We start from the raw sequence: 12,160 nt of genomic DNA, 5'->3' as shown, positions 1-12,160 counted from the left end.
TTCAAAAATCATTCTAATGAGCTGAATTGGTGCTCAAGACACTTTTCTCATTACTATCAATGTTGAAAACAGTTGTCCTGCTTAATAGTTTTGTGAAAATCATGAAATCATGTCAAAAATAGCCTATAATTTTGATGTCCAAATATCTTGTTTGCAGCCATGAGACCAAAACGTGGCATCACAAGTTGCAGGAGTGACTTCTGTAGTTTGTAATGATAACATATATAGAGCATTCACTCATGCATTTAAATGCTGTTGTTATTCCCAATTCCAACACTTGTGTATGTGTAGCAAAAAACAGGTTTGAATATCAAGATATGAGCAAGACTTATTCTCCAGTGTAATCTGTAGACTTCCACAGCTGTATTAAAGGAAGAATAGTTTTAAAAAGCAGAGAAAGGAAACCCTCAGCCTTGTGCCAAGGCGCCAGGCTGGTGTTGGAGACGGGTGGAGGAGCGGGCATCTGGACACGAGCGAGAGCTTAAGAGCACAGCTCACTCTTTAACGGCAAGATCAAGGAGATGCTTGGCAAGGAACACAGCCTCCTAAAACACCAGGACCCCACTTGGAAACATTCACCCAAATCCACCCACAGAAAAAACACAAACAAAAGCAGGCAGGCCATGCTGTGTTACAGACGCAAAACTGCTCCCTTTACACCTCATAACAGCAGAGCCGGGCCGTAGCACACTGAGCTCACTGTAAATACAATGGCTCCCCTTGGAAAATGACCTCCTCTGTTTTATTTCTGGACAGATGTCAAATCAAAAGTTTTGCTGTATATCACTATCCATAAGACTTGACATTCTTCTGCGTTCACTGCAGATTAAGTGTTTCCCTCAAGCCTACAACACTCGCTTTTTCTACTTTAACCACATTTAAAATATAAAAGTCATGCCAACACATATAAAATAACAGTATTTATGACATACAGTGGCCCCAAAGTACACACACATTTAACAATATATGCATACCTGTAGTTTCACTGCATTAGAAACTAAATATTAAACTAAGTGGCATCGGCAACAAATAACACTCAAATAATTCCCATAATCAACTTTGGAGCCATTTGTGCAGTTAATTTTAACTATTTTTAACAATATACACTACTAAATTGATCAAAAGTGTCAAAAGTTGCCTATTTCAAATAAGTTTTGCTCTATTGAACTTTCTATTCATCAAAAAATCCTGAAAAAAAAAGTATCAGATTCCACAAAAAATATTAAGCTGCACAACTTTACAACATTAATATAATAAAAATGTTTTCAAATCAGCATATTACAATGATTTCATAAGCATCATGTAACACTGAAGACAGTAGTAATGATGCCGAAAGTTCAGCTTTGCCATACCAGATTTAATTGGATATATTCAAATAGAAAACTATTTGACAATAGTTTTTACTGTATTATTGATTAAATAAATGCAGCCTTGGTGAGCATTAGAAACTTTTAAATGGAGTAAAATAATTGTACCGACCCCAAATTCAAAATCAAACTTGTATCTAGTTTTTTGCTATTATTTTTTGCTGTTTATGGTTTATGCAATATTTGTTTAAAAATAAATGCCTGTGGGTTTGATATTTAGTTATATAATACATAGACATTCATACATTTTTAAGTCTGGCTGCTATCCAAATGCTTTTTGGGGCCACTACATAAAACATGCATAAAATACAAAAGGCGGACTATATGAATATGTATAAAGAGCAACAAAACTAACGGAGTACTGAAGTGGAATCAAATACTAACAGTGTGCTGTAGTAAATCCCGGTCTATGGTAAACGCATTGCAGGGGGGAAAGAGGAAAGCTTTGAAAGAAGAGAGAGACGGTCAATCAATAGACCCACAGAGTATCGATGACCCCTTTGTTCAGCCTTGCCTTTCCCTCAGACCTGTTCTAATTGGCCTCTTCACATTGTCCAAGAGAGTGGAGTACAATGTAGCATAGTGAATCAAATTACATAGCAGATCTACACCAACTGTGCAAATAAACAATGAATAACAATGAGGAAAAATAATGAGGAACAGATTGGAAACGTCAAATTGTTTATACTAATTCTGTCCGAAATTAAAAGTGGGTGTGAATGTGTTTACCGTGAGATCCCATACAGGCATTAGCCAAATTGCGAATCAAACTCATCCAAAGCTGCTGATCGAGCTCTGTTCAATTTGGACTACGACTTTTCTTAGTGCAGTTTTACTTTCATAGACCTCATTTGTAGATATTATTGTCTTAATTAGGTGACACTTTCGGTCTTCAACTTGACCAGGAATCCATTGGTAACCTTTGACCTGGCCACGGCTCACAGGTCTCTATAGTTTGAAATACACATTATGTTTCCTAGCCTGCAGTGAGCCCCAAAAGAAACAATAGCAAAGTCTGTGTCAGCAAGATTACTCACTCAGAACACAACAAAAGGGTTAGTGTCTGAGTTACTGATGACAGAGTCCTGATATAGGACTAACACCTCTTCGAACTCACAAATCAGTGGAGAACAAATAAGAGACATGAGAATATTTCATCACTTGATTTTGAGGTATATAAAAGACTGATACACAACCCAATGTGGAAATGCTACCATCAAAAAAAAAAATTCAGAAGTGAAACTTCGCACGACTTCTTGCTTAATCACATTGTGATGTTGTTTTCAGTTAACCGTGACATTTAGTCATCTGTCATGCTGTCCTTACATGTCAAATTCCTTACAAAAAAACACTCATCTGCCTGTTTCATCTGTGCCGTTGAACTAAAAGAGCAGGTAGATTGTGTGAGGTTTTATGTGTGTGTGGTGCTAAACCTCTTACCAGGCGGTGTGCAGTTCTTTTCAGCATTGGGCCCAACCTGCACCCCATCTGTGTAGTTGCTGTCAATGTCAAAGTCCTGCAGCAGCCTGCGACTCTCCCACTTCTCACTGTCTTCAGCTGAGAGACTGGACAGGCCATAACCTGCAAAACACACAGGAAAAGCATTGTTATTAACCATGACTACACACCTACAGCAGACTTATTTGGGTTGTAAAAGATATGAAAAAAATTGTCACATTTGACACAAACCCTCCAACAGTCCTCTTGCAAGGTACCCCATAGTAAATTAACAAATAAATGACACAAACATATGATAAATATTTGTAAAGTATTATCTAAAAAACATTTACTTTCTATTAAACGGGCATGTTTTTGCCATACAATTTAAGCTACAGTTCAGGGTCGGTATGACTTTTTAAAATGTTTTTGAAAGAAGTCTTTTATGCTCACCAAGGCTGCATTTATTTGATCAAGAACAGTAAAAACAAACTGTTGTGAAATATCATTACAATTTTAAATAACTGTTTTCTGTTTTAATATATTTCAAAATATAATTTATTCCTGTAATGGCAAAGCTGAATATTCCTGATTTGTGCTCAAGAAACATTTCTCACTATTATCAATGTTGAAAACAGTTGTACTGCTTAATACTTGTGTTGAAACTGTGAATTTTTTATCAGTATTGAATAGAAAAAATAGAAATGAAAAAATATGAGTTTTTGTAGCAATTTTTACTGTCACTTTTCATCAATTTAACGTGTCCTTGCTGAATAAAAGTATTGCAGAAGTAGTGAAGAATATTGTCTTGATAAAGTCTGATCTAAACATAATCAATAAAAAGAGAAGGCAGATAAATGTGTGTACTGAATGTAATTTTGACAGCACAAACACACAATACATTCACATGGAAAAGTCAGAGACAGTATTTTAGTCAATCAGCCCTCTTCCATTCTTAATCTGTGAGCGTGACAGTAATTTACATTTATTCATTCACTAGATGCTTTTATCCACACACCTCCAACAGAAGAGCAAGATATCAGCAAAAACAGTTGGTAGATGTGATACTCCCAACCAAAACGTCGAGTCGAGATGGCTAATGAAACATCTGCCTTTCTAGACATCCACGAATTACTGATGCCCATTGGAAATGCATTGGCTTTGAATGTCAAAGTGAGAATTTATCAAATTGATAGAATTGCTCCCATCTATTATTAGCCAGACTTATAATACAAACTAAAATCCATAACGCAGCTGAGTCTCAGAGTCACGGATCTAAGTTGGGCTCTCGCAGTGTTGTTTTGGGCAGGTTTGACCAGTCCAGCCCAGTATTACTGTGTGATATCTCCTATTCACACTGCATTCACAGGGACACAGTGAGCCAGAATGTGATACATACTGTTAAAATCTCACAGGCTCCACTTCTCATTTGTGTTACTGTGAGCAACAGAACCCCGAAAGTCAGTTGGAGAATATTCATGAGGGCCGTCTGTGGTGCGGAGTGAGGCCGAGGCGTAATATAAATGACATCACGCGGCGAACGCTCCTGCAGCAGCGCCTCGGTCCGGGCTTGTCTGGGAGGGGGTGATTATTCTGGCAGCACTGTCATCTGGGTCGCTCTGTCCTCAAGCGCCTCTGCCCTTACTCCACTCCGCTTAACCGTCTTCCTGAGCGACTCTTTTCAGAGCACTGGCCCCCACTTACCGCTCCAGTCACTATAAATAAAACCTCTATATTTATCAAAAAAACAGCACTCACGATAGGGCTTCAGGGCTGCGTTGTGCATTGTGACGTGACGCATTTTGACATTGGGATGTGACGCGAACAGTGATGCAGAACTGGGATCTGGTTGTAAGGAGAGTGTCAGAACATCCTGTTCTTCTTTTTCGGTACTGATTGGAAACTTGAGTTTGTCTTCATCATCAACAAAAAAAAAAAAACCTGATCCAGGCACTGACATTCCTAGTAAAAACTGTTTAATAATTCATCACCCCCTGAGATGTCAAAAGAATCATGTAGTGAAGTGAAGACGGTTGTGACACTTTTGGAAAATGTGACACCTTAGTGTCTACCTCACAGTAAAGAGACAGCAGCGATCTATCTGGTACATGAGAGACAAGCAAGCTAAATACAAAACTGAGCCACACAGACTATTCATCGTTATATGATACCTCCATTTTTCTATCGGAAATTCACTAAGAATGAATTGTGTTGCTTATTGAGCACAATATTTGTGTTGTTTTAGAACAGGATTCACTAAAGGAATTATGTAAATTAGGTAGTGGCACAAATGTGCTCAGAAAACCTATACTGAATGCAATTTTCACACTGCAATTCCTGATTTTGCAGGCTAGTTCTGAGTGTTAGGTTACAGAGGATGTAGCAGACTAGGGGTAAAGTCCCTTTCAAGGAACGTCATTTCACTCGGCCATATTCGCAATGCCTCCAGACAGCTATTTTGAGCATGTAAGACCAACTGCCATCTACTTGAATGGGGAAATACCGAAATCTCAAAAACTGTATCAAACTCACATTTAAATAACGTTTCAAATCAGCTACAAAATCTGACATGAACTGCCCAATAAATTTTATTTCTTGGGCTCAAATAGCATTTGAAAGCATAAATTTCAGGTTGGTCCAGCCAAAGCGCATGTGCATGCGCAGATTGTTTCTATGGGAACTGGAGCTTCTAACAGCAGCTGCAGTGATGCACTGACTTTACCAATTCACCCTTCTCTGGGAGTTTGATTGACAGGCGATCTAACCAGTCATAACGCAGAATCCGGCATTTTGTCCGACAAAGTAGTCAGGGCAGTTAGTAGATTAACGTTGGTGGACTTGAACTTGAAAAATGATGTGTACTGACATCTAAGAGTACCCGGTGGCCACTGAACTGAATGGAGAAAGACTGAAATCGCAAAAACAGATTATGTTTCAATAACATTTCAAATCAGCAATAAAAATGTATAAAATAATACATTTATCTTATAAAGCTGAATTATAGCTCATTTATCTGTGTACATCTGTAAAAACACTCTTCTCCACCATTTGAACATAATTTTATTAATATACTGTATGATGATCAAATGTTTATCTCTTTTAAATAAAATTCAGTTTACTGCCTACTTTCCATGGGTAATAGCAATGTTAATTTCAGAAAGCAAACAGCATTGAGTTTTGTGAATAAAGTGCAGAAAAGAAAGATGAAGGTTGAACTGGTTAGTGAATTTGCCCCACAGTCTTTATCTCATTCTCCTGGGCTAAAACACAACAAAGTGGCTAAGTAATTAACCATGCAGATTCTATCCTCAAACACACGTTAGAGAGGAAAGTAGCAGCTCCATTAGAGTGAGCAAAGCTCTGGCTCATTGTGCAAGCTTCATTGGAAATATTGTGTTTCTCTCTGACACGCTGCACAGAAATGGCATTACCTGTGCAGCGAGCCAGAATGCACACTGCACACACACACATGCGGGGGGAGGCAGGAAGTTACTATGGAGATGTGACGTAACCGTAGAGAACAGAGGAGAACAGTGACGACATCATGCTCAGATGAACATGGCTAATCGCACACAGAAAACACAAGGGTGCACATCAGTACACGTGCGGAGAATCAAGCAAATTGATGCATGAGATAAAGAATATACTACAGATAAAGGCACAAACCCAATATCTTAATACCACAAAAAAGAGAAAATTGCTTTGTTGCATTAAGAGATTGAATTTAGGCATAATTTTTAGTGTAACTGGATGTGAGTTACTCTAATTAAACATTTATTTTTATACAAGAGTGTCTGAGATACTCTGCAGAAGTATTTTAAGTATTTCTTAGTAATGAATGTAAAAGTCTCAGCATGCAGCTGCACTAGAGAGCCCAAGGCACCTCTACGAGACACCCCATTAAAGAGACAGTCCCTCACTGAGATTGAAAATGCACACGCAGTGACTTGTAGGATTATCATGTCCTAGTGATATAAAAATACATATTATGTAATTAGATGATATATATGGAATGATGACATATATTGTAACCGCGGTATAAAATGTCTATCGTTGGAGTTATTTCTATATTGTGTATATCACGGTATGTAAATATATAGCATTATTGACACTTCGGAGTGATGAAATGCATGAATAAGAATATAAAGAGCAGGATGTTTTTGATGTTAAAAAAATTTATTAAGCGCAATCCATCCTGAAAAGGAACTCGATGCGGTGCTCGTGCTGACTGGCACACCGCCAAAGTGCACACACAGAAAGCCGTGTTTCTTAGCATGCGAACGCAAATTCAGTTCTTTCATGTCTTATTGCGTTTGAATGGTCGAATACACATGCAATTTTGTCAAAATGCTCATTGTGTGGAATATTCATGTTAACACAGCCAGAAATGTCTCAAGTCAAAGTAAACAGTTGGGTGTAAACTGAATGTATATCAGTTTAACCCTCTGGCCTTCTTCGGTCATTTCTGACCGAAAGATTTTATATTTTGAATTGTTAAAAATCGTATCTTTGTCGGAATGAGATGACACTTGGTGACTTTTGTAGCATTACCAATATGAACACACAAAAAAATCAAGGACATGATTCGGACATGTTAAGGCATCGTAAAAAAAATAGTCACACTTACCTTCTTTTCGGTCAAAAATGACCGACATAGGAAATGAATGGGAAATACGAAAAAATACAACAACTCAGAGAATCTTTTGTTGGTACAAACTACAAATCAGACACTGTGCAGAAACAAAGTGTGCAGCACTGAAGGGGGGACACTCTGAAATGCCAAGAGTGCAAAATAGACACAAACACCCCCCCACCCCCCTCCCCCCACACACATATATATGAACCAGCACGACTATAAGACAGAGCAAGTTTATGCAAATGTGTGAAATAAAAGCAAAAATTCAGCCACAAAGCAGTAAAAAATGAACTGCAAGAAAGGGGTTACACTCTAAAACACCAAGAGTACAAAATAGAAACACCCACTCACTTACACACATTCACAGACAAACACACACACAACACACCATTATACACATACAAATGAACCAGTGTGGCTGTAATAGTATGGTAAAATTGAGCCAAAACTCAAATAAGAGGATGAAATCAGATCAAACACAGATTTTTTTAAGCTGTTATAAAACACACCTGTTCATTTTTGTTATTTTTTATTGAATTTTGATGTTACGTGTAACAAAATGGCGCCCTGTATGTTCAGGTTTGACTAGTAAAATTAATGCAAAAACCGATGCTTCAAATCAACATTAAAAAAAAAAAAAAATCTAAACCATGACAAAAAGTAGTCTTTGAGAATGTCTAAGTTTAAATCCATATCCAAAACTTAATAAAAATAAGTGTTTGTGTCCAAAAACCACTAGAGAATTTTATATAGAGCTCTATGGGAATCCAGTGGTTACGACATGGCATTGCATAAGTTTTTCTTTTTTTACTCTCACCAAATGGCACTAATCTACCTTCAAAAAAAATTATTTTAAATGCCTTGTCTCTATTTTAACATGGAATACTGCTTTAATTGAAAAATAATTTAAAAATATGTAAAAAAAAAAAATTCTATTATTTTCAATGGGGAAAAATAGTTAATAAAAATTGTATAAATATTGCATAGTATCATAAAATACCCTCAAAATTTTATATAATAATCAAAAAATATTATAGAACAAGAATATATTACATTGGTTTTCCTGAGGAACAAAAAAGTTACTTTCCAAGGCTTCGGTCACTTTTGACCGTAAAGAAGGTAAGTGTGACACCTAAACGAAGAGGGCCAGAGGATCCGTGCATTTGGACTTAAAGTGACAGGAGCCTAATATATCCACCTGCTGCTCTTATACACCTGCTGTGCCATTAATGTAAATCAAACAAAAGAGAAAATAACTTCCTGCTCTTGATTGAATATTTTTTTTTAGCTTTAATAAGAATACATTTATATTTAATTCATACAGTGAAGATAATGCATTTTTTTTTTTTTACATTTGATTATTAAATTTCTATACTAATTCTAACCACATGTTAAATAAATTTAGAGTGCCGCTTCACCTGAAAAACTTAATTTGTTTAATTAATATTTTTATTATTATATTGGATTTGTCCTATTGTTTGTAATTGGCTTTTGTTTTCTTATTTTTAACAACAGAAATTAGATAAAATAACAAAAATAACTATATTGTGATCTTTATCGTAAAATAAAATTTCTCATATTGAAGAATGTGGTCATATCGCCCACCCCTATTATGTAAGGTTCACAACTTCACACACCTTTTGACCAATGCACCTCCACAACTCATTTGAGATGATCATAATTATATTTTAAATAAAGGCTATTTCAACTGTACGACAGCACTAATGTTTTAAACATTGATAATAATGAGAAATGTTGCTTAAAATCAGCATATCAGAATGATTTCTGAAGGATCATGTGACACTGAAGACTGGAGTAATGGCTGCTGAAAATTTTGCTTTACCATCACAGGAATAAATAACATTTTTCCTGAAATATGCTAAAATACAAAACAGTTAGTAATATTGTGAAATAAGAATATTTCACAATATTACTGTTCCACTGTATTTTGTTTAAATAAATGCCTTGGTGATCATAAGAGATAATATATATGACTAGAATTTTTTAGCTACAATCTCTATATATTTAACCAAGCATACATAGAAAAAGGCAGCTTCTGATGAATAAAAAGGTTTCTCTGCGCAACTGCACCAGAGACCCCAGAGCATGTCAGCTCCATCACCGTTAGTAGAAAATGTACAACCAAAAACCAATGACCATTTCCACACATAAAACTACATACTACATATAAAACCTATTACATGCAGGGTTCTTCATCCCCCTTTTGTCATATGTACAAAGACAACATGGTGCATGTCACAAAGCAAAAAACCTCTAGTGTGATGTTAAATACTTAGACCCTAGAGATAAACATGCCCTAAATACTCAGTGTTTTATGATAAAATAGCATAAAAATGCAGCTGAAAGACAAGGACGCATTAAGGCAAAGGGCCTTCCTCTACAAAGAAAGAGCAGTAGGTGCTCGCCCTGATGTTCAAGTAATTTCACAGAGAGCAAACATGACTAAGACAGATTATGCAACTTTACTCTTTTTACTTCAGTGCTGTTTCAAGGGATGCTGTTTGCAGATGCAAAATTGTCTTGACTGACATCAAATGACAACATAAACTATAAATGAATGGAAAAGTTGGATGACTTTAGTTACCTTTAATGTCACTAGATGCACACATCACCCAACAATAAGGGTCATTAAAGATTTACTCAAATATGATACTGTAATGGACAGCGTCATTAATGGAACAGGATCTTATTTACTTCTCAGTAGCATTATGGTCTCTTCTAAGTAATGAATAATAAAGCCTTCAAGTGCATATGCTCTAAAGAGAGCCACAGAAATTACTGACCATCATTCCCAAGAGTCCTACTTTGGTTTTTTGCTACATATCAAAAGCGTTTTACCTGCAGTAGACTATTTTAGAGCCAGTTAATTGAAGGTTCTTACAAAAGTGAACACTGGTCACCTGTTCATAAGAATAAATCTTAAAGGTGAAGTGTTTAATATTTGTGCCACTAGTAACACCAGACAGAATTATGAACAACATTACCATTATTTGGACAAACAGGTTATACCATCCCAAACTCACACCATTGGTTTGATCAATGATGTTTTTTTCAAACAAACATACTGCAATTCCTTTACGTGCCACTAGTAGTGCAGAAATCACACGCTAGGCTATTACCATAGGGGTACATCACAAAACAAACTATTTGGCTTCATTGCATGAAATGAATTTTTAAAATGGGTAATTGTTTTACAAGGTATTCATCTTACTCTTTGTACAATACCTGTGCATTATCAGCCAAGTGACTATATGGTCCACATCACACAGAAAGCCTGTCACTGACAGAACTATTTCTATGAAGAAAGTTTGCAGATGCTTGTGCCATATACTTTAAACACTGTCAAAGAGAAAATAGATTGTTCTATCTAGCCACATCTGCAGCACATCACCTGAGGACCTGTCCCACAGATGACTGTCCCAGATAGCAGCTGTTGCGAAGAGGAACTACCCGGGAAATTCTATCCTATAGATTCAGACTGCCCTTACACATTCGACCCCATACTGTCAAAACGGATAAATATAACACGGCATACTTCCACTCTGCCAAACCCGTAATTACCTAGTTTATCTTCATTAGGTAAAAACTTGAATATGGGACAGTACTAGTCAAAGTCAGGGAGAGAGGAGAGGTACAAAAATATCAGAAGAGAGAAGGAAGGTAGAATTTAAGGATCTCTGAAAACACTGTATTACATTAGTGACATTGCAGAAGACAAACATCTGCTTGGATTAGAGCAGGGAGGGGATTTCAAATTGGGGAACAGGGACCCCCAAGGGACTGCTACACTCTAAAAACAACCCAAGTTGGGTTGAAAGACAATCCAAGCGATTGGGTTGTTTTAACCCAGCAGTTGGGTTAAATGTTTGTCCAACCTGCTGGGTAGTTTAATATAACCCAACTATTGTTTGAAAATGACTATATGGCTTAAAATGAATCTAAAATTAAATTAAAATGTTCATTTATTAAATATATTAATAAATGTTCATTTTCAAAATATTTTTGGGTTCATTTTAAGTAAGCAATACTGTAATTTTTAAACAATAGTTGAGTTAAGTAAAACTACCCAGCAGGTTGGGCAAACATTTAACCCAACTGCTGGGTTAAAACAACCCAATCGCTGGGTTTGTCCATTTTCAACCCAACTTGGGTTATTTTTAACCCAGCATTTTTTAGAGTGTATAGGGCATCAGTGAAAATTTTCAGAGAGAAAGACAAAAAAAAAAAATAGTAAAAACAACTAAACAAATACATTTGAATTATTAAGAATGAATCAATTAATTCGATTTTTCATTTAATATTTAATAATCATTTCTTTTGGTTTGAATAAAATGGCAGTATAAAATATTTAAGTAAGCAATACTGTAATTTTTAAACAATAGTTGAGTTAAGTAAAACTACCCAGCAGGTTGGGCAAAAATTTAACCCAACTGCTGGGTTAAAACAACCCAATCGCTGGGTTTGTCCATTTTCAACCCAACTTGGGTTGTTTTTCACCAAGCATTTTTTAGAGTGTATAGGGAATCAGTGAAAATTTTCAGAGAGAAAGACAAGAAAAAAATAGTAAAAACAACTAAACAAATACATTTGAATCATTAAGAATGAATCAATTAATTAGATTTTTCATTTAATATTTAATAATCATTTCTTTTGGTTTGAATAAAATGGCAGTATAAAATATTTACACCAATTATTGGTA

At 36.0% G+C, this 12,160-nt stretch overlaps 1 protein-coding gene across 1 annotated transcript in view; it reads right to left on the bottom strand.

Moving 5' to 3' along the window:
- slc24a3 (solute carrier family 24 member 3) overlaps window positions 1–12,160 on the bottom strand; it is a 94,576-nt gene that overhangs the window by 63,068 nt on the left and 19,348 nt on the right. The window contains exon 2 of the mRNA XM_067386309.1: window positions 2,808–2,948. Coding sequence (XP_067242410.1) covers window positions 2,808–2,948 — 141 coding nt within the window. The remainder of the gene's footprint in view (window positions 1–2,807; window positions 2,949–12,160) is intronic.

This window comes from Chanodichthys erythropterus, chromosome 5 (assembly GCF_024489055.1).
Source record: "Chanodichthys erythropterus isolate Z2021 chromosome 5, ASM2448905v1, whole genome shotgun sequence".
Taxonomy (NCBI): Eukaryota; Metazoa; Chordata; class Actinopteri; order Cypriniformes; family Xenocyprididae; genus Chanodichthys; species Chanodichthys erythropterus.
Note: the sequence above shows the minus strand (reverse complement) of the source record. Positions and strands in the feature narration are given on the sequence as shown.